This window comes from Theropithecus gelada, chromosome 6, assembly GCF_003255815.1.
Source record: "Theropithecus gelada isolate Dixy chromosome 6, Tgel_1.0, whole genome shotgun sequence".
NCBI lineage: Eukaryota > Metazoa > Chordata > Mammalia > Primates > Cercopithecidae > Theropithecus > Theropithecus gelada.
Window position 1 is genome coordinate 124,377,486 of NC_037673.1, and position 23,079 is coordinate 124,400,564.

General features: G+C 42.0%; 1 protein-coding gene across 1 annotated transcript in view; it reads left to right on the top strand.

Annotated features, from left to right (window-relative positions):
- Positions 1-20,567, top strand: part of CCDC192 (coiled-coil domain containing 192) — a 243,202-nt gene extending 222,635 nt beyond the window's left edge. Inside the window, exon 7 of the mRNA XM_025387503.1 lies at positions 20,237-20,567. Within this exon, the coding sequence (XP_025243288.1) occupies positions 20,237-20,535 (299 nt within the window). The 3' untranslated portion in view covers positions 20,536-20,567. The remainder of the gene's footprint in view (positions 1-20,236) is intronic.
- Positions 20,568-23,079: the final 2,512 nt, after the last annotated feature.

Below are 23,079 nucleotides of genomic sequence, written 5' to 3' on the forward strand. Positions count from 1 at the left end.
GGGGAGGAAGAAAGGGAAGGAAGAGAAAGAAGGAAGAGTAGGAAGGGAAGGAAGGAAAAGGAAGGAAAGGAAAAAAGAACTGACAAGGTAGTTAAGTAGTTTGGGGGTCATGATGACATTAGTATACTAGATAAACTTCACTCCAACCCATTCACCTACTAAAGAAGACACTCATAATCACCATCATTGCCTCCAATTTAACTCAACAAGAATTTAGCACTTACCATGTACCCACTATCCGGCAACATAGATGGAGAGTGAGTTCTTGTACAAGGCATAAGAAGCTTAAATGTCAACATGTGCATTAACAACACAAGGCATTAAGTATTAAAATAGTCTAGAATAAATGCTCAGAAGTCCAAAATCCCTAATACAATCATAGAATTGTAGAGTCAGGGAAGTATTTCATTAATTTATGGATTAACATTTTTCTTTTATAAATGAAGAGACTAACAGACAAGGAGGGGCTGATTTGTCCAAGGTTTCAGGAAATTACTGTAGTGGCCATCCATATGAGTGTAGGCCCTGAACCTCCTCTTGCTTCTTTTGGGAGCTGCCTTCTCTCTCCTTACTGGGTCGTGTAATTCATTCCCTGCCTCTCGGATGGTATTCACTTGCCAGAGAGTGTATCTTAGAACATATAAATAATTTTTTAAACTTTGTGATGTATGTGGTAGCCACGCTGGAAATGCTGACACTTCTGTCATTAAACATAGCTGTGCACTAAAAAGTACATGCTACTAAAAATATTTCTTCTTATTTATGTTGATATTGATGATGAAGAGACTTTTAGTCTCTTCAGATGATAAATATGAAAGCCAATTTGGATCTCAACAAATTGGATTCTGTGTTAGTTCTCTAGCCAAATAATAATTGATTAAACTTCCTCAATATCAACATGTTACAATTAATAACTTCTTAATGTTCGTCAAAATCAATAAATTGCATGTGAAACAACCAGCTTCTTATTCTGCTTAGAATTTTGATACAGTTGTGACTTTCCCTAGATTTTTCCATAAGTTTGATTTTTATGATTTGCTTTATTTTAAGCTATCTTCTAGATAACATTATTCAGTTTATTAAAACTCTTACTAAGAAAATGACAACAAAATGAGACTTGTAATAATGGGGAGGGGTCTTTGTTTATTATTTATTTATTTATGCATTATTACATTCACTCGTATTCCTGATTTCCTTTAATTTCTGTTATAAATCGCATTGCTTAAGTACATGGCAATGCTGAAAGTTTAAACATAGTCAGGTGCGGTGGCTCATGCCTATAATCCCAGCACTTTGGGAGGCCAAGGCAGGCAGATCTCTTGAGCCAAGAGTTCAGAATCAGCCTAGGCAACATGGCAAAACCCCCTCTCTACATAAAAGTACAAAAAGTTAGCCTGGTGTGGTGGCACATGCTTGTAGTCCCAGCTACCCAGGAGGCTGAAGTAGGAGGATCACCTGAGCCCAGGAGTTAGAGGCTGAAGTGAGCTGGGATCACACATCACACTACTGCACTCTAGCGTGGGCAATAGGGTGAAACCCTGTCTTAAACAAACAAACAGACAAACAAAGCAAGGAGGAAAGAAAGCTTAAACATCAATTACATAGCTCACTCACTTATTCAGAGATGAACCTTGTCATCTAAACGAGCCAATGGGATGTGGGGAGTCTTTGTTGAAGTTAGCGGGAAAGACAAGCTGCCTGTTTTTCTGTAGTAAATAAATACAGGTAGAAACGTTCTTTGACACTAGACGGAAAAGAGACGAATTCTCTCTAGAATATAATGGCAGCCATCTGAGTACCAGAATAGTATCAGACTTAGGAAGAAGCTGGCACTGTAAAGGGAGAGCAAAGAGACCAAAAGAAGCCACATTTTCAGTCACATTATTGAGGCCACTAGATCAAGACTTGCCTGAAGCTATCTCTGAATCCAATACATTCTCTTTATTAGTTAAGCCAGTTGGAGTTAGGCTTTCAGGTTGTTGAACAAAAACAGTACTGAATCATACACTATTATTGACATTGGGTATAAAGAAAAGTTTTGCTCACTGTGGCAGACCCTATTCATCACCTACACAAAAATAACTCTTCTTCCTTGCCAACGGAACTCCAATTTTATTCATAGTTCATTCATACAATATTTTAGGGGTCCTCCCTCACCCACTTCAGAATGCTAATTTTCGTTAGTCTTAACCAATCATAGTGATGATTTTTTTTTTCTTTGTCAAGGGCTGCTTTAGGAATATGATAGACATACACACATAAAAATATGAGGTAAATTCTGTTGCAAGCATCACGGAAGTTTTCCTAACTTTTAAAAAGATGAGACAAGACAGGACTTTCTCTTCCAACTTTCAGACAATGCCTTGTGAAGAATGTAACCACCTTGCAAATAGAAAGGAGAAACAAAAGAATCCCAGAGAAGCCAACCTGGCTCCCCAGAGCTACCAAATGAGCTAAGCCTGGAATTCCCCCAGGTTTCACCTTAGGCACAATAACAAACTTCCCATTGTATACGTTGCTGATAGTCACATATCCTATTATTTGGAGCTAAATCACTCTGACCAATATATTCACAGACAATATTGATTCTTTGAGGCTAACCTCAAGTAAAATATTACGTTACTTAATTGATTAAAGCTAATCTGAGTCCTAAAGAGGAAACAAGTACTTTCACCGTTTTTGGCACACTTTGTCATTTGATGGTTTAATTTAAGTGGTTTGAAGAACTGAGGTGACCAATGAATACACAATGCAGATTAAATTTAAATAATTTCTATATCTTAAGCCTGAGATGAAATAGAAAATTGGCCTGCTGAAAATGAATGTGTGCCCAAAGCCTTTGTTTATCCAGGTGGTTAGAACCAGAAAACCCTGGGAGGGTCATCTGGGGAAGCAGCCAGAACAAATGCCCACAAGTCTTAATGGTAACCGTGCTGCCAATTCCTAAGATTCTTAGCATTTGCTAGATCAGAAATTAATAATAGATGGAAACAAAAAAGAATGAGACACCTGGCTTGTTGCTTTATCTTTTAAAGCCAAGAATATTCCATAAACAATTGAGAAGTGCTTAGCATATGACCCCCATGGGGATGTTGTGATCCCAGATCGGTAGGAGATGCTAGTGGGACAAGACTCCCATGACTTATATATTTACCTGATGGTAGAGGCAGGATGGAGTGATGTGGTTGAAAAGTTGCCTGCATGTTTCAGACCTATCTGAACAATGGATAGGTGCTCCTATCTATACAAAGATTCTGGTGGTATCATTTGTAATAGTAGCAATAAGAGGCAAATATTTACTCGGCTTTGGTGTAATTGCTGAACAAGTTCTTAGTAAAATGACATGGATAGGTGCTCTGTAAATGTTTATCTTTCCCCCACTTTCCTTTTATCCCCCTCTTTCCTCCACCTCACAAGTACAGGGGAGGAAGCTATGGGAAAAAAAATCATGGATTTTTTTTTCAAAAAAAGCCATGGAAGTTTTTGACATCTCTAAAAATTATATTATTTTTCTATGATTAATGTACAACACATCTCAAATACATACAACAAAACTTATATACAACAACACAAGCATTTTGCTGAGTTTTCCATCCATCCTCTAGACAATTTTTTAGGCCTCTCTGAAGTGCCTTGGATTTGAGTCTAACCTGAAAATAGCTCTGTTACCACTAGCTTTAATAATGTTCTCAAGGAATATAACTTACCTCATAAAGTAGGTAACTATTGGGAAAAACACCTATGAAAATTAATATTTATAGTAGAATATCAGAAGATTTCCTTAACTAAAAAAAAGCTTGTTTGAGTCCCCTCTTGGAGACTTTCTCTGTAACTTTGGAATTATCTTTTGTAATTTCAAGATGAAATTGTATCTTGATATGAAAAAAGTAAAATCAAGCTGATAAAATTGGAATGGCATTCCACAAGGAGGAGGAATTGAAAGAAGAGTATTCCACAAGCTGTCCTCAAGAACAGGGCATTTTTATGCTGCCAGGTTAGCTTAGCAGAGACATCCCTGTCCCCCAGCCCATCCTTGAGTCAATTTCTTACTGTTGTTTTATTACAGTAAAATTTAAACTAAAAGCAAGTAGCGCAAAGTAAAAGTGAAAGAAAGTTGATAAAAACAAAGTTAGATTTGATTGTTCATACTGGAGAAGATTGATAAGCAGTCATTGCTTTTGTAAGTTCTTCCTCTCAAGTGTGCAAGGGCCCTCCCACTTTGACATTAGTTTTAAGCACTTCAACTCTGCTATTGCTTCTCGTTCGCTTAAACCACTTTCATGGCTCTCCCCCCAAAACCTATTTTTCCCTTGGTATCTTCTGAACTGAACCCTGTAGATTCCAACAATAAATGTCCAAGTGCTCAGGCGTGCCACTACAAAGCCCATTTGTATTATCTTACTACAAGAAAAACTTCAGCCAAATGAAATTAAAAGGCGTTTAATTGAGCAATGAATGATTCGCGAATCAGGCAGCCCCCAGAATCACAGCAGATTCAGAGACTCCAGTGCAGCCACGTGGTGGAAGATTTATAGACAAAAAAAGGGAAATAGGGCATATGGAGATTTTAAGTGAGGTACAGAACAGCATGATTGGTTACAGCTCCGCCTTTGCCTTATTTGAACACAATTTGAACACTCGGCAATGCATGAGTGGTTGAAGTACTGCCGCTGCAATTGGCCAAGACTCAGCTATCGTTACAGGTGCATACTCCTGAGTTAGATTTTCAATTTTTGTCTACCTATTAAGCTAGGTTGCAGTTTGTCCTCAAGGACTCAAATGTAGAAGTATGGAGTCCTCAGGCCACATTTAGTTGCTTTAACAATCTGATAAGTGACTCCTCATCAGCTTGTTACTTCCTTGTGGCTATTATATCTCTTAAAGTGACTTAAACTGATGAGGAAACATGGGGTTTGGACATGTCCTTGATAAACTAGTACTGCACAGAGATTAAGAACATACTCTGTGAAAGAGAATTATAAGGATGCGGAGGTGAAGGAAGTTGCAGGAGCATGTTGCATGACCTAATAGGGGTGGGGATAATCAGACAAAGTTAAAAGGTATTTAGAAGTTTAAATCAACAGAACTTTGTGAAAAGACAGATGAAGAGCATGGAGAAACTGGGTAAGAGATAAACTTCAGAGGTTAGATAATGAGTTCCGTTTTTGACATGTTATATCTGAGGTGCTTATAAGATATCTCAGTAGGAGTTTAGAGTCTAGAGCTCAGGTCCCACCTAGAGTTGTAAATTTGGCATTATTCATACCAATAGATTGCAACCAAGACCACGGGGGGCAATGAAATGACCTATAGAGAGGGAGAAGAAAGTTTAAGACCAGGAGTTCAAGAATCTCCATGTAGTAATTGCTCTGAGGAAAAGCTCACAGGGGACCAAAGGAGTAGGCAGAAAGTTTGGAGAAAAAGAGTGTCCTGTTACCAAAATGAAGGAAAGAGTGCTCTGTGGAAGACTGTCAACAGGGCAAGTGTTTAGAGCTCAAGTAGGTGAACTTGAAGTAAATCCATTGGATTTGGTGACCTTGGTAACCTCAGTAAGGCCAAGTTTAGTAAGGCCCTTTTGAAAACAAAAATTAGATTGTAATAGGTTGACATAAGAAAAATACAGCAGTCCCCTTTTATGCATGGTTTTGCTTTCTTCAGTCTCAGTTATGTGAAGTAAACCATGGTCTGAAAATAGGTGAGTATAGTACAATAAGATATTGAGAGAGAGAGAGAGATCATGTTCACATAACTTTTATTACAGTATTTTGTTATAATTGTTCTATTTTACTATTAGTTATTTTTGTTAATCTTTTATTGTGCCTAATTTATAAATTAAACTTTATCAGAGGTATGTGTGTACAGGAAGAAAACACAGTATATATGAAGTTTGGTACTATCTGTGGTTTCAGGCATCCATGGGGGGTCTTGGAACTATCCCCCAAGAATGAGTAGGGACTACTGTAGAGGAAAGGGGAACAGCACAGACAACTCATCCAAGAGGTTTGACTGTGAAGGGGAGAGGAGTGACAGAGTAATAGCTGAAAAGGCATTAAATAGCCTAAGAATTTGATTTTCTGTTTAAAATGGTAGCAATTAAATGTTTAAATGCTTATGGTTTGGAGCCAGTAGAAAGAATAACATTTACAAAGAAGAGGGAACTATAATGGTTTAAGATTCCAGAGGAGGCAGGAGGGTCTGTAATCCAGATCTCTCTGGATGTCTGGAAACCCTCAGTTGCCCTTAGTTGAAATCGAAGTCCACTGGCGACAATGCACTAAATGAGATTTCTGGCTCTCCTATAATGGGTAGATTTTCTTCATTATTCAGATGTTCTTTGGTTTTTTCCCTTCTCTATTCATTTCCTGTTGCTACTATGACAAATTATAGTATAATAGCTTAGTAGCTTAAAATGACACAAATTTGTGATCTTATAGTTCTTTTTTTTTTTTTTTTTGAAACAGAGTCTCACTCTGAGTGATGTGGCGCAAACTTGGCTCACTGCAGCCTCCGCCTCCTAGATTCAAGTGGTTCTCCTGCCTCAGTCTCCTGAGTGCCTGGGATTATAGGCACTCACCACTATGCCTGGATAATTTCTGTATCTTTAGTAGAGATAGGGTTTCACCATGTTGGTCAGGCTGGTCTCGAACTCAGGTGATTCATCTGCCTCATCCTCCCAAAGTGCTGGGATTACAGGCATGAGCCACCACATCTGGCTGGTGATCTTTCATAGTTCTTATAGATGGAGGTCAAAAGTCCAACAGGTGTCAGCTGACTAAAATCAGGGTGTCAACAAGATTGTGTTCTTTTTATAAGTTCTAGGGGAACATATCTTTCTTTGCCTTTTCCATCTTCTTTAGGCCACTTACATTCCTTGGCTTGTAGCCCCTGTCTCTATCTTCAGAGCCAGCATCATGACATTTTCAGATATTTTTCTCTGACTCTGACCCCCTACTTCCCTTTTATCATCTTTGTGATTACATTGGGTCCACCCAGATAATACAAGACTATCTTCCCATCTCAAAATTCTTAATCACATCTGCAAAGTCTCTTTGGTCATATAAAGCAACATATTCAAAGGTTTTGAGGATATCTTTGGGGGGTATTATTCTGGACATCTTTGTGAACAGGCAGTCATTCTGCCTACCACACTTCCCTATTTCTAAAGTACTCTTCCAAGTTTGCTGAGAATTATGGATGGAGCTTCCTCTGCTCTGTGGTTTACATAAGTGAAAATCTCAATAACAAATTTCAGCCATGTCATTCTTAAGTGATAGAGTGACCACCACTCAGAGAATATGTTCTGAGAATTATGTGATGATCCCACTTGGCTGGTACTAGTAGCAATTGATTTCATCATTTTTAGTATTCAGGACAAAATAAATGAACAACAAAAATAAGTTCTGTGTGAACCTGCTGCTGCTGTAGTATCTTTTGCAGTTTATTATGTCTTATGCACACATTTTTAAGCTCCGGCCAAAAGACACTGACTTCAGGCATTCCTTATTTCATAAGGAGGTATCCTGAACTAACCCTTGTGCACCACCAGGAAGAAAAACTTGAAAAAGTCCCACATTTGACACTAGTGCAACATGCAGTCCAAAAGATGTAAAATGGCTGGGTGTGGTGGCTCACACCTGTAATCTAGCACTTTAGGAGGCCAAGGCAGGCAAATCACTTGAGGTCAGGAGTTCAAGACCAGCCTGACCAACATGGTGAAACTCCATCTCTACTAAAAATACAAAATTGGCCAGGTGTGGTGGCACGTGCCTATAATCCCAGCTACTCTGGAGGCTGATGCAGGAGAATCACTTCATCCTGGCAGGCGGAGGTTACAGTGAGCCGAGATTGTGCCACTGCACTCCAGCCTGGGTGACAGAATGAGACTCCGTCTCAAACTAAACTAAACTAAACTAAACGAAAATAAAAAGATGTAAAATCATCTTTACTTTTGTACCTTCAATTGACTTTGAGTCCAAACTGATTCATTTTCAGATAAACGTAGAAGCAGTGCTTCATCTATTGTCTTCTGTCTTTCTTCCTTTCATTCAATCTCATGGTCTCTCCCTCCTGGAATTTCCTGACCTCCCACCAGGGTCCATTTTTACTTTGTGGTTTCTGGCCAGTCTGCCAGTCACTGCATTCCATCCATTATTCTCTTCAAAGAAACCAGAGTTATAGGAGGAGACTTCAGGTCCTGCTCATAGGAGGAAGTAAGAGAAATTCCAGAAACCCTTTCTTCTGCTCAGATTGACTTCCTCTTGGCAGACCTCAGGTACATGGTTATGCTAACAGTCTTCTCAACCTTACCAAGAACCCCTTCTGTAAAATATTCTGATGTGACCTGAGATCCTGCGGTGGGTGAGAAGGAACCCTGCCCCAGAAAGGAACTGATGAGCTAAGTAAGTTAGCCTAGGGTGTCCTACCCTCAAACCTAATGGAACACTTTGCCCTACTGGTGAGTAGACAGAAGATGGGATACACACTGCACCCTGCCCACCGGACAATGTTTGGCCACTGGGGCCTACCCCCACCTCCCACAAGCCTATATTCATTTTGCGGCGTCATCTTTGAGACATCATCACTTACTTTTCCACACAAACGACCAACACCTAGCCACCCTTACCTGTGCTACCAAAGAGCACACATCTTTCTGTGATACTGTTCTTATCAGTCGTCTTGGACATATGCGCTGACTCCAGCAATCTCCAGGAATAAGGGCCTGGATTCAGATTCTCAGGATGAGGGGATTCACTTCCTTCCTGCATGGTGGTGGTAACTGTTAAACTTCTATGGAAGCTGGGGAGTCACTGTGCTTCCACCCCAAATTCCAATCTCTTCCTTCCTCTCCCTCTGGCTCACCCTTCTTTTCCATCCACTACCCATAGGAAGGAAAAGAGAGTCTAAGGAAATAGGTCTGTTCATCCACTGAAACAGAAATGGAAGCAAAAACAGAAACAAACCCCTGACCACTCCGTTTTTTCTGTATGTTCTGGAGATAATTTAGCCAAATTGGAACTGGCAAGATATTGTTGGGATGTAAGCTAATTAAAGCAGGGGGCTGGGTTGCAAGGACCATGGATGCATTCAATCAGCTAGTAACATTTAAAGGCAGAGCTTTGTCAAGTAGCCAGCACAATAGATGTGCTCTCCCTCCTCCAGCTGTGCATATTGCAGCCTTGTCAAGAATAGGCTTGCCTGGTGATTTCTGGCCCACCTGTTAGGATTTAGCCAAATCTTGGTTCACCATAAATCTTGCAGGTCAGCAGAAATTCACTTGTAGAAACCTGGCTGATCATCAGACTTTCTTGGGAAGCTCTGTAAAAATATAGATTCCCAGGCACCCACCTAGATTTGCTCAAGCAGAATTTCAAGGATGAGATCTTGGATTCTCCATATTAGCAGATATTTCCCAGTGCCAGCCTTGGGGAACCATTTTTACAGCTTATAGAAATCTAAATCCCAGATTGGGAAGACATCTAGGGGATCAATTTTCTAATTTTCTGTTTTCTATCAAAAAAGAAGTAAACTTAGCAATGCTACATGAAATGAAATGACAACAGTTTTTGTGTGTGTGTGTGCTTTTGTGTGTGTGTGTGTGTGTGTGTGTGAGATGGAGTTTCATTCTTGTTGCCCAGGCTGGAGTGCAATGGCACGATCTTGGCTCGCTGCAACCTCTGTCTTTCGAGTTCAAGTGATTCTCCCACCTCAGCCTCCCTAGTAGCTGGGATTACAGACATGCGTCACCACGCCCAGCTAAGTTTGTATTTTTAGTAGAGACAGGGTTTCTCCATGTTGGTCAGGCTGGTCTCGAACTCCCAACTTCAGGTGATCTGCCCACCTCGACCTCCTAAAGTGCTGGGATTACAGGCATGAGCCACTGCGCCTGGCCACCAGTTTATTTTTTGTAATGCAGTAGTGAAAGCATTATTTGAAGAAAAAACACCCCTGGGGAGGGAATCTAGGATATTGTTGTATCCATCCTAATAATACAGCAATTGTAACCTTTGGACCGATGCTCTCTTAAGTGATTTGTGTTATATATGCACTTAACTTTCATTTATTTATTCACTTGACAAATTACCACCACTACAATCCATGCACTCTTTTGGGCACAGGGGATACAGTACTGAATGAAACAGTAAAAAAAAGCTCTGCTTTCATGGAGCTTTCATTCCACTAGGGGAGAGAGACTGCAAACAAGATAAAAACAAAATCTAGAATAGTCAGATACAGCATGTCAGTAAAAACAAGGCAGAAAACAAGGATGTGAAGTGTTCAGCAATGGGGCTTGGGTTGAAATTGTAGGTAGGATGGCCAGGGAAGGCTTCATTGTGTGAAGGTGACTTTGGAGAGTGAAGACCTGAAGGAATTGAGAGAGCTAGCCATGTAAGCATCAGGTGTACAATTGTGCAGGCAGAAGAAATAGCAAATGCAAAGGTCCTGGGATAAGAACATGCCAGGCCTGGTGAAATAGCAATGAGAATTGTGGAAATGTAGCAGAGGAAATGTTGCATTTACTCTGGAGAGGAGGAAGGAGGAATAGGTTACGTGCTATTGAAGTAAAGAGGTCCCAGATCACATAGGACCTTGCAGGTCAGTGTGAAACTTTGGTCTGCATGAGATGAAAAGTCGCTGAAGGATTGTAGGCAAGAATGTCAAGACCTGACTTATATTTTAATGGGACCTTTCTGTGCAGAGTTGAAACCAGACTAAAGTAGCAGAAGCAGGGTGACCAGAGAGGAAGCTATTGCAATACTTAAATACTAGGCGAGAGGGAATTACCACTTAAATAAATGATGACAATAGGTACTGGAGTGAGTATATACCACAGAGTGAGCATAAGAAGGAAGATAGGAATCTGTATTTCTCTTGGTCTGCTTAGCTCCCACACACCTCTCACAGTAGGAGCATCTAATTGCCACATGAGTGATGCTAGTGGTTAGAGACAAGTGTTTTTCATTCATTCTATGTGTTCACTAAACAGTAAACAAGTCCTAGAAGTGTCTTCAGCAGCCAGACCCCTCACTCTGGTCTGGAGACTGGTGGAGTACTAGGGTCTGAATGTTTGTGGCCCTCCAAAATACATATGTTGACATCCAATCCCCAGTGGGTTGCTATTAAAAGGTGACGTCTTTAGGAGGTGACTAGGTCATGAGGGAAGAGCCCTCATGGATGGGAGTAATGCTTTATAAAAGAATCTTGAGGGAGCCTGTTGGCTTTTCCACCATGTATGGACACAGCTGGGAGGCACCATCTACGAGGATTGGGTCCTCACTAGACAATGAATGTGTCGGTACTTTGATCTTCAACTTTCCAGTCTCCAGAACTATGAGAAATAAAATTATGTTGTTTATAAACTAAGGCCACCTAAGCAGACTAAGATATGCAGGCACCACAACTTCTTGAGGCCCAGATGAGCAGTAAGCAAGAACTGCTTCCTACATGGTCTCTCTTGCCTCTTGTTTTCCTTGTCATTGGGTGTTCTACATACTCTCTGATGCACTATTCTCAGGAGCACTACCCCATGTCATTCAGGCTGCAGCCCTTCCATCATGGTCTCAACTAAGTATTGTTCCCTTCTAAAGCACTCACAGAAACAGAGCTTCTTAAAATCTCAGGTTTGGGCCTGCTGCTAGGTGAAAACGTATATTTCTTCCAGCGTGCCATTGCATTTCAAATTTTTCCTCTAAAATATAACTATTATAAGACTGATCTTCATTATGAAATATTATAAAAAATTCCTAGCTAATATTATACTACATTTTAATTCTTTTTAGTGACCAAATCTCTTTGCCAATCAATTCTATTCTTATAATGCTGCTTGCTTTTTCCAAATCAATGAACACATGCCTACTTCAGATGGATCCTAAATGTTCACAGCTTTAGTGGAAGGAAATTGAAGTACCTTTGAAGTCAGTCATTTGGTACTATAGAGATTGGCCTCTTTACAAATAAAAACATTAAAAGGGGGAAGATAGATTAAACCTCAAGACATAGGACTAATTTGATTTTCAAAAAGAAAAATATTTGTACTACAATACAAAAAAAGTGAATCATTTATTTCAGAGAATAGCCATTTGCAAACGTTCAGTGTAAAAATCTAGAGAAGGATAGAAAACCTAAAAAGTTGTTTTGTTTAGGTTTGTTAATTTAAGTGGGAGGGATATATTTCTAAAGAATATGTCCTAAAGGTGTGTGGACTGTGCAAGTCCAAGTATGGCAAGAGGTGAACCTGGACTCTGTGGTGGTTGCTGACAAATAAAACACAACTTTCGAAACCAGCGTGTAGTGAGTCAGAGTGATGGGCATTTGTACAGAAGAGGAAGCTGACATTGTCCTTTAGGCCAAACAGCAATCCTGGGTGGCTCTGGTGGAATGAGGTATTTAATCACCTCACCCACCGGTGATCCTTGTTGAGTCTTTCTTGTTGTGTAAATACTTGGCAGCCTTAGTCATTTGCTTGAAAGGCAGAGAGAAAAGTAAACTTCCAGCTGAGGTGTTTGTTTAGGCTAATCCCGAATTTTATTAACTCAGTGCTGCGCCTCCCCTACTCCACTGTGAAGCTGCAGCTGTGGGAGCCAACATTTTATCTTATGTATTCTCTATGTGCAGGTTCCCAAACATAATTATTGGCTGAATGAATGAACAAGAAGATGACTATGGAGGATACTTGGGATCTGGCTAGAAACAAGTATATTTCCCATTGTTAGAAGTAGTTGGATCAGAAATTAGATCAGTGCTTCTCAGCAGTTCTCTGTTTAACGCATATTTTTTGGTGCAGCCATAAAGAAATCAAAACGGGGACAACCCTTTTTAGCAAGAAGTATTTAGAAAATCTAAAAGAACTCTTCGTCCTATTCATTGGGTCACTTTTCAGCCCTGTATCACTGTTTACAGAAAAATGTTAACTTCTTGGACTCGTGAAGCAATGTTTTCACTTATTCTAGGTCTGTTGACCTAATATGAAACCACTCCTTCTTGCTCTGATTAGCAACAAGTGGTGCCCTACTGTCCTCCCAGTCTATGTTTGGCGGCGTTCCCACTGTCAGATCTCTCTGTAACAGTGTGCAACTGCAGTGATCACAAAATGCAGATTTTTAACTCATTGATTACAATTGGCAGCCAACCTCTGAAGAGCTGGAGGGACACCAGTGACTGAGAGCCACTTGCTTAGAAAATTATCAAAGAGAGGTCAGGCATGATGGCTCACACCTGTAATCCCAGCACTTTGGGAGGCCCAAGGCAGGTGGATCACCTGAGGTTGGGAGTTCGAGACCATCCTGGTCAACATGGAGAAACCCCGTCTCTACTAAAAATACAAAATTAGCCAGGTGTTGTGGTACACGCCTGTAATCCCAGCTACTCAGGAGGCTGAGGCAGGAGAATCGCTTGAACCCGGGAGGCGGAGTTTGCGGTGAGCCAAGATTGCGCCATTGCCCTCCAGCCTGGGCAACAAGAGCGAAACTCTGTTTCAGAAAAAGAAAAGAATCAAAGAGATGTTACAGAAATAATTCCTATAATGGGTAGCAGGTGAGACTGGATCACCCCAAAAATATAGTCAACTTGTCAGGCCTCTGAGCTCAAGCCTGCATGTATACATCCAGATGGACTGAAGCAAGTGAAGAATCACAAAAGTAGTGAAAATGGCCGGTTCCTGCCTTAACTGATGATATTACCGTGTAAAACTCCTTCTCCTGGCTCAGAAGTTCCCTCACTGAGCACCTTGCGACCGCCGCCCCTACCCTCAAGAGAAAAACCCCCTTTGACTGTAATTTTCCACTACCCACCCAAATCCTATAAAACGGCCCCACCCCTATCTCCCTTCGAGGACTCTCTCTTTGGATTCAACCCGCCTGCACCCAGGTGATTAAAAAGCTTTACTGCTCACACAAAGTCTGTTTGGTGGTCTCTTCACATGGACGCGCATGACACAACTCTCAGTCTCTTAAGGTACTCCTTCAACTACAGTCGCCTCTATTGTTACCTATTTAGCCATTATTAGTCATTTTTGATGTAACTCGCGCATGTCACTTTTCTCAGAGCATGAAGGTTTTGAGGGTATGAAGAACACGAAGCTGGAAACGGCCAAAGGCAATGTATTTTGTTCTGGGCCTTTGGTCTTTCAAGGCTGACATAGAAAAGTGGGTACAGCCTGAGTCAGCCAAAGGCAGAATGCGGGACTGCCTCTTCTCTCACTAAATCTTTCTAACCCTGCCGAACTCCCACCGCCCATCCCCTATAGCCTTTTTGCGAGGACCCTAAACCCTCATTCTCAGTCCTGACTTACATCTCTTTTAAGTAATGGTAGAAAGAGGGAAAATGATGAAAAATGATGTATGACTGTAAAAACCCCTGCAGTAGTGGCGAAAGTGATGAGTTTATACCCTCATTGTTGCTAATCAGGTTTTTCCTCCCTGTCTCACATAGAAGAGTCTTTCTTGTTGCAATCTCTGAGTTTCCTGGATCCTGTGGGTGTGGCGTTAAGGCTGAGATGATCTGGTCAGATAACAGCACCTCCAGGCTTCAGGGAGCACCACCTTGGCAAGACTGAGCTTCCAGCAGAAGCCTATGAGAGACCACAGCTGTGTGAAGTGTGGGACATATAGAGCTGTCAGGACTTTGGGGACATACATCACTTCCTGTTACAGATGAGGGAGACGAGATGGGGCGAAAGGAGGGAGATGGTTAGTGAGAGATTCTAGAAAACTCACTGGGGTGGCCTTGGGCACTTTCCAATACAAATAGGACATGAGGCTCTTGAAGTCCCCCACTTTGCAGAAGAGTTTTAAACACTTTAGCTGTAATGTGTTTAGAAATGGAACAAAATATTTGTTTTACATGTGTAAATAGACTAGTAGTAAAATATACTTGTATGAGAATTTTTATTTTTAGTATGTCTTTAGGTTGTCTATTCGCATTTTCATTTAATACATGAGAACAATACAGTGGGAATCCTCATGCCATCTCTCTTTTTTCAGCATCTACTCTACCCCTTACCTGACTGTCCTCTTCTTGTGCTATGGACTGAATTATGTTCCCATCAAAATTCCTGTGTTGAAACCCTAGCCCCCGACTAGATGGCATTTGGAGATTGGGTCTGTGGGAAATAATTAGGCTTGGATGAGCCTTTCATGATGCAGCCAGTGCCCTTATAAGAGATATGAGAGAGTTTTTGGTCTCTTTCTTTCTGCCATGTGAGTGTGTCCGGAATTGGGGGGTTCTTCCTCTCACTGACTTCAAGAATGAAGCTGCAGACCCTCGTGGTGCGTGTTACAGTTCTTAAAAATGGTGTGTCTGGAGTTTGTTCCTTCAGACATTCAGATGTGTCTGGAACTTCTTTCTTCTGGTGGGTTCATGGTCTCACTGTCAGGAGTGAAACTGCAAACCTTGGTGATGAGTGTTATAGCTCTTATAGGCAGCACGTCCAGGGTTGTTCATCCTACCCGGTGGGTTCGTGGTTTCTTTGCCTTCAGGAGCAAAGCGCAGACCTTCATAGTGAGTGTTATGGCTCATAAAGGCAGTGTAGGCCCAAACAGTGAATAGCAGCAAGATTTATTGCAAACAGTGAAACAACAAGGTGGAAGGACACTCCAGCGGGTTGCCATGCCTGGCTCGGGCAGCCTGCTTTTATTCTCTTATCTGACCCCACCCACATCCTAGTGATTGGTCCATTTTACAGAGAGCTGATTGGTCCATTTTGACAGACTGCTGATTGGTGCATTTACAATCCTTGAGCTAGACACAGAGTCACAGAGTGCTAGTCCTTCAAGTCTCCACTAGGTTAGCTAGATACAGAGTACCAATTGGTGTATTTACAAACCCTGAGCTAGACAGAGTGCTGATTGGTGTATTTACAAACCCTGAGCTAGATGCAGAGTGCTGATTGGTGCATGTACAATCCTTGAGCTAGACACAGAGTGCTAAAGGGAAAAATTCTCCAAGTCCCCACTAGGTTAGCTAGATACAGAGTGCTGATTGGTGCACATAAAATCCTCAGGCTAGATATAAAAGTTCTCCAAGTCCCCATCCGGTTCAGGAGCCCAGCTGGCTTCACCCACTGGATCCTGCACCCGGAGCTGCCCGCCAGTCCCGAGCTGCACGTGCACTCCTCAGCCCTTGGGCTGTCCATGGGACCAGGCGCCCTGGAGCAGGGGGCGGTGCCCGTGGGGGAGGCTCAGCACAGGAGCCCACCGCAGGGGGGCAGTTCAGACATGGCCGGCTGCAGATCCCGAGCCCTGCCCCTCGGGGAGGCAGCTAAACCCTGAGAGAATTTGAGAATTTGAGTGCAGTGCTGGTGGGCCGGCCCTGCTGGGGGACCTGGTGCAACCTCGGCAGCTACTGGCCTGGGTGCTAAGCCCCTCACTGCCCTTGGCGGGCACGACCGACCGGCAGCTCTGTGTGCAGGGCCCCGCAAGCCTGTGCCCCTGCCCGCCGGAACTCGCACTGGCCCGCGAGTGCCCTGCATAGCCCCGGTTCCCGCCTGCGCCTCTCCTTCCATACCTCCCGGCAAGCAGAGGGAGGAGGCTCCGGCCTCCGCCAGCCCAGAGAGGGGCTCCCACGGTGCCGTGGCAGGCTGAAGGGCTCCTCAAGCGCAACCAGAGTGGACGCTGAGGCTGAGGAGGCGCTGAGAGTGAGGGCTGCTAGCACATTGTCACCTCTCATAAGGACGCAGCATAAAGGTGGCCAGGAAGAGAGTCCTCACCAGAACCTGACCATCCTGACACCCTGATCTGAGACTTGCAGCCCCCAGAACTATAAAAAATAAATGTTTCTTGTTTAAGCCACCCCATCTGTGGTACTTTGTGATAACAGCCCGAGCTGCCTAGACACCCGCTTCTCCTCTCATTTTCTTTCTACTGTCTCGCTGTAATACTCTCTTCCAGGAGGATGTGGTGCTGGTGACCCTGACTGCCTATGCAATGCCACTTTGCTGTGTTTTTGCTGCTGTATCATTAGAGCTGGATGAACTCTACCTATATTGCATTGTCTAAAACCTTTTTGACCAGTTTGACCAGGGGTGGCACTAAACTCCTTTTTCTTCATTGTACACATCCACTAAAAACAACTCATTCTAAAAGCAGAGGAAAAACTGGGGAGAGAAAACATGGAAGGAGAAGTTAAAGAGGAAGATGTCAGACAGGCACAGTGAGGCTCCAATGCACCCCCCTGCACCCCTGCCCCCTGCCGAGGCCCTGCATCCCCCGCTGCTCACTGCTCCCCTCCTTGGCATCTTCCCTGGCTACTTTGCTATTTTTCTTCTCCCACTCCTGATGAAACTCGCTTCAACCCATCTGAATCAGTTTCTTATGTAGTTTAAGGAGTAGCTTAGGGACTGAGAGAAACATCACTGTCAGTCACGGATACAAAAGCCTGCTACCTGGATACCTACACACCTGCTTAAGGTGGTGCAGCTTTGCTGTGGTAGTGCATTCAGGCAAGAAATCACCCACTCCTCAGTAAATAAAATTAATTGGCAGTCATCACTTTTTATCAAACTTTGATTTCCATGACTCCATCCTCTGGGGTGACAGAAAAATGATCTCTGTGCCAATGGTTGAGGACCAGAAATCCTCCCTCTCAAATAATATCTGTGCAGGTTAACTAGAGCCATCTCCAGCTAATATATCCACCTGGGTTTCAGAAAGTGCTCATCTGGAAGGAAATGCTAGCCCAACACATTATCCAACAGAAATATAATGGGAGCCACAAATGCAAGCCATGTATTTTACATTTTCTAGGAGCCACATTTTTTAAAACATAAAAATAAGTCAGTGAAATTATTTTAAAAATACATTTTCTTTAATACAATATATTCTAAATATGTTAATGCATAAGCAATATAGAAAATTTGAAGTTTTTAACATTTTTTAAACTAAAATCTTCCAGTCAACTGTGTATTTTACGTTAAAGCACATCTCTATTCAGACTAGCTACATTCCATTGCTTAATGGTCACATGTGACTAGTGACTATTGTATTGGACAGCACAGCTCCAGCCAAATGAAAGGAAAGGTGAGACCTTGGCATATCTGGAGATGAGAAAGGCCTCCTGCCATATGGACTCCCTCTCCTAGGCTGGAAAACACAGGCTTATCCCAGAGGCAATGAACTGAATGCTCTTTTGAAATTTGAGATGTTTTCCCATTGCTTGTTAACTTATGAAAGGTACTGAAACCAACATCTTTTTTTTTTTTTTTGAAATGGAGTCTCACTCTGTTGCCCAGGCTGGAGTGCTGTGGCGCAATCTCAGCTCACTGCAACCTCCACCTCCCGGGTTCAAGCGATTCTTGAGCCTCAGCCTCTTGAGTAGCTGGGATTACAGGTGTGCACCACCACACGTAGCTAATATTTGTGTTTTTAGTAGAGATGAGGTTTCACTATTTGGCCACGCTGGTCTTGAACTTCTGATCTCAAGTGATCCACCTGCTTCAGCCTCCCAAAGTGCTGGGATTACAGGCGTGAGCCACCATGCCCCACCTTCAAACCAACATCTTAAATATTGTTATAATTTTAAATATTCTAACAGAAATTCAGAACAAAAATTTCCCCACGGGTTCTTAAATGTTAGTAAGGTGCCAATAATTTCTAAGAGCAGAGAATAGCTTGATGTCTGTCTCCTCTTAACACTTTTGTGAAGCCAAAAGCACCCTGCCCACTATGCAATGTGCTGCCAAAGATTTTACCCCTTGATCCCTTGGGAACGTGATGACTGTCAATTAATTTTATTTGTTGAGAAATGGGTTATTTTTATGCTCTTTTGCCTGCATGCACTACTACAGCAAAGGTGGTCCATTTTCAGCAGGTGTGTAGGAACCTAATAATAGCAGGCTTTTGTATCTGAGACTGACAGTAATGTTTCTCTCAGGTGAAGCCGTGAGATTTATTTTCACTGGGAATCTCATAAATTCAGGACCTCAATTGTAACAATCTACCATGGAGACCATGCATCAGGTTCATTCATACATGCCATTAGCTCCATTAGTGCTGAAATGATACCCAAGCCCTTGACATCTCTTCCTACTTACACCTAAGTCTGCCTTTTATATAGCTCAGAGACATTTAATGCTGGAAATTTCTACAGTGGTAGGGTACTGCTAAAGGCTAGTAAGATGGACTTGAGTTTAAGGAGCTACATTTTTTGATGGGCTAGAGAGGTGTGTTTTCAAGGACTCCTTATGGCCGCTCATCTTTTATCTCTTTGTTGGAACCTCTGTCCTTAATTACTCAGGCCTTTATCCTCATCTGAGGGGTTAACTGATAGAAATTGATAAAGGATAAGCTTTCATGTCCAAGAGGTATTTGTGATTTTATTAAGAAGTGCCAAAAAGACTTCAGGCCTAAAAGAAATGAATCTGTATGGGAAATACCATGCTAATAGAGTTTTCCTGGATCACCTCAAATTGCACCCTTGCCGACTTTAAAGCTGACTTGGGTTAAGAAACTGGTCTTTCTTCATTATCGCTTGCCCCAGAAAGGGCATGGCAAACTTTTCGCTATTCATTTATTTATTTATTTAGAGACGGAGTCTTGCTCTGTCGCCCAGGCTGAAGTGCGGTAGCATGATCTCCGCTCACTGCAAACTCTGCCTTCCAGGATCATGCCATTCTCCTGCCTCAGCCTCCCGAGTAGCTGGGACTAAAGGCACCCGCCACCACGCCTGGCTAATTTTTTGTATTTTTAGTAGAGACGGGATTTCACCGTGTTAGCCAGGATGGTCTCGATCTCCTGACTTTGTGATCCGCCTGCCTCCGCCTCCCAAAGTGCTGGGATTACAGGCGTGAGCCTCTGTGCCCAAATCTCATTTTTTATTTTAATTGAATTAAAATTCAAATCAAAGCATAATTCTACTCGATCATAGCTCTTGTGAAAGATTCTGAGGGAAAAGAATAAGATGAAATTTGGGATGGCTGTTGTTTGTAGATTGGATTTTCATGGATGGATGAATCATTCCCATGGTTAATTGAAAGTTAAATGCATATAAACAAGAGTTGGCAAAGGCTGATTCTGAACACTCTCAAGAGGCTCCCAAGTTTTGTTTTGTTTCTTTTTTCATGAACACCCAGAATCTTTCCTCTCACTGGATCCAGATTTTATTCTCAGGGTATCTAACCAGATGACGCAACATCTGTGCTCTCTTTTAAGAACGTGAGAAATGAAGCTTTTTCATTTTTCCTCTCTTCAGCTTCTGGGAAATCTAATCAAAACTTCTCAGACTTTCCTTTTCTTGTTTGCTTTAGAAGACAGCTCGCTGGAAGGGTTCTGTGGAGGTCTCCCACCTGTGGAAGAAGGTGATAGAAAAATTAGCCTGATAATGGAACTGTCGACCCAGGTTTCCCTTCAGACTGAGAGGATCACTCAGCTGAAAGAAGTTTTGGAGGAAAAGGAAAGGAAGATTCAGCAGCTGGAAGCTGAGCGGAGTCCCCATCCTCCCCAAGAGGTCAAGGACCCTCCAGGATGTTTACCAGAAGCCCCAGTTTTCTCTACTGATGACGTCCCTCCTGTGGTCTCTGATGAGAATTGTAGAGATTCCCAGTAAGAAAACAATACAAGTTTATTAAGTGTCATCCAGGTAAAGTCCGATCCCAAGTAGTGTCCTAGGTGACAAACTCAAGTTCAAGTTCATGCGTTTGACTGTATACTATAATGTTTGTATTGGAAGGAAACAAATTAAAGGAAATGTTCAGGAGCAAACACTGCATGTTTTCCCTTCGGACAGCAATCGTCACGTAAACCACGCAGCTGTAGAATACTATGTTTTTAGACATTTCTGGTAGCAGTAGGGGAGGGAAGAAAACAAAACTAGACAGATGGTGAAAGAACTTAGCATTATCCTCTTACCAGAGATTTGTCACACTGCAAGGGAGGGGCGGCACCGACCCCGTTTAGTATGCAGCTCTATTGTGAACAGAAAGCTGTCACAGAGGGCCAGTTTCAAACTGGTGAATGCGCGGGTCTTTAGCAGGAGCTAAAGAGCAGGAGCCGTCAGCAGAGTAAATAGCCATGAGGTCTGTCCTTTCATGTCCTCAGGAGTTGATTTCTTTATGGCATGCATTTTATTAACATTAGCAAGGATAGAAAGGAAATAAAACTAAAGCAATAAAAAAAAATTAAAAATGGGTGAATCAAAGCTGCAGTCCTTTGGGAAAAGTGTCCTGGTATAGCATCTCCCTGGGAAAAAACACAACACTGATTTTTCCCTTAGGAACAAGACTAAAACCAAAGCAAAATACAATCTTCTGTTATGATTGTACCAATGTGCTGTGAACAGTGCAAAACACTGGCAGGAATAATGGAGAATGGGCAACGGAAATCTGCCCTGTAATTAATGGAATAAAAGAAATCAGATCATATTCCTTTTCCACTCAACCCCCTCAAATAAACTATTTCCCACTCAAAGGGAGCAGCTAGGCACTAACTGTGAGGAAGACTTCGGTCCTTAGTTCTTACTGTTCTGGTACAGCAGGACTCAGACAAATAGCTCTAGCTGTCTCATGAATATGACTGTAATGCTAGTTCTCAATTTAATTCAACTAGTTCAACAAATCCTCATCAAATACTCTTGTATCTGGAAGGCACAATTATAGATGTTAGAAATCACAGCAAACATGAGAATCACCATTTTCACCATCCAGAGGTTCACAGACACACAAGGATCTCCTTAAAGTAAGGCTGATTGTATTGAGAGATGGGAAATGGGAGAAGGGAAGTGGGTGAACGTGGGGTAAACCTGATCAGCATTGCTTTAGCAGAGGTTCTCAGACATACTGAGCATGAGTAATCAGCAAGAATGTATATTCCTGGCCTCTAGTTTAGGGTCCAGGGATATGCATTTTAATAAATACATGTGGTATTCCTGATGAATTTATTCCAGAAACTACATTTTAGGCCACATTGGCTTAGGGATGGCTTCAAGCAGACCTATTATACTTTTGCTCCTAGACTGATAGACAATCCCCAGAAGGAGAATTTCTCCCTGAAATCTGGGATGAGTCTTCTACACTATTTACCTATTGCACAATCTGATTACGGATCCCGACTATCTACAAAACACATTTTCCAAATGTGATTTTTCAAAAACAAAAAGGAATTAATTGAGTTCTTGACTCACATAAGAAAACTTGTTGATATTGACTCCAGAGTTGCTACTCCACCACCAAAAAAACCCCAAAAACATGGGTCCTATCAGTAGCTTCGGTTTTCAACCAGGGCAAGAATTTCCCATATTTGTATTTAACCATTTAACCTCAGTTTTGCCTACAATGGCTACAAGTATGTACAGGTGCAGTTCTATATCAGAAATGAAACCAACTTACTGATCATGAATGTACACTACCCCAGAAAGTAGTTAAAAATACCTCTTTATCTTTTCCATAGGGTGCACTTCAGTCCCTACAGAATCCACTTCAGATATCCCTTCTCGCTGGTCCCTCCTTTTTCTCACCTCCCCAAAACCCATGATTTCCCTGATCTTTTCTATCTCTCTGGCCTAGGTGTCCCTGTTGCACTCATGAAGAGCCCATTATCCCTGACCCTATAGTGAGACTGAGGGTTAGCATGTTCTTACTGTGTATTTGTAGGAGAAAGCTTTAAATCCTTCCCTTTGTTAAGAGTGGACCATCTGCAAGATAAACTGTCATCTCCACAATTTTCCTGTGTTATTATGCTAACCAAGTTTCCAATTCTTTATTTGACCAAAGATTGTCTTAATCTCATGGGACATTGGGAATGAGATATCCCAGTCTCACTATAGGAAAGTAGAGAGAGAGAGAGAAATTTTCATCACATTCCAGTGTCAACTTCTAGATCAGTTTCCCCTGGCTAATGCCCTGAGTAGCCCTCAGTATGAAAGCGGCCTCTCAGTGGAGATAAAGTAACAAGCAGAGCAGGAGCTGGTATTAATAGTTAATTGAGCCTATCACCTCTAAATATTCAAGGACCAGCCATCGAAGAAGAAAGCATCAAGGGTCATATTACCCTGCAAAACCATCTTTACAAGAAGCTGATCTTGACTCAGGTCTAGGTTACTACCAAATTAGAAGTGGGGAGGAAATTTGGCCCAAAGGTATGAATAGACTAATCT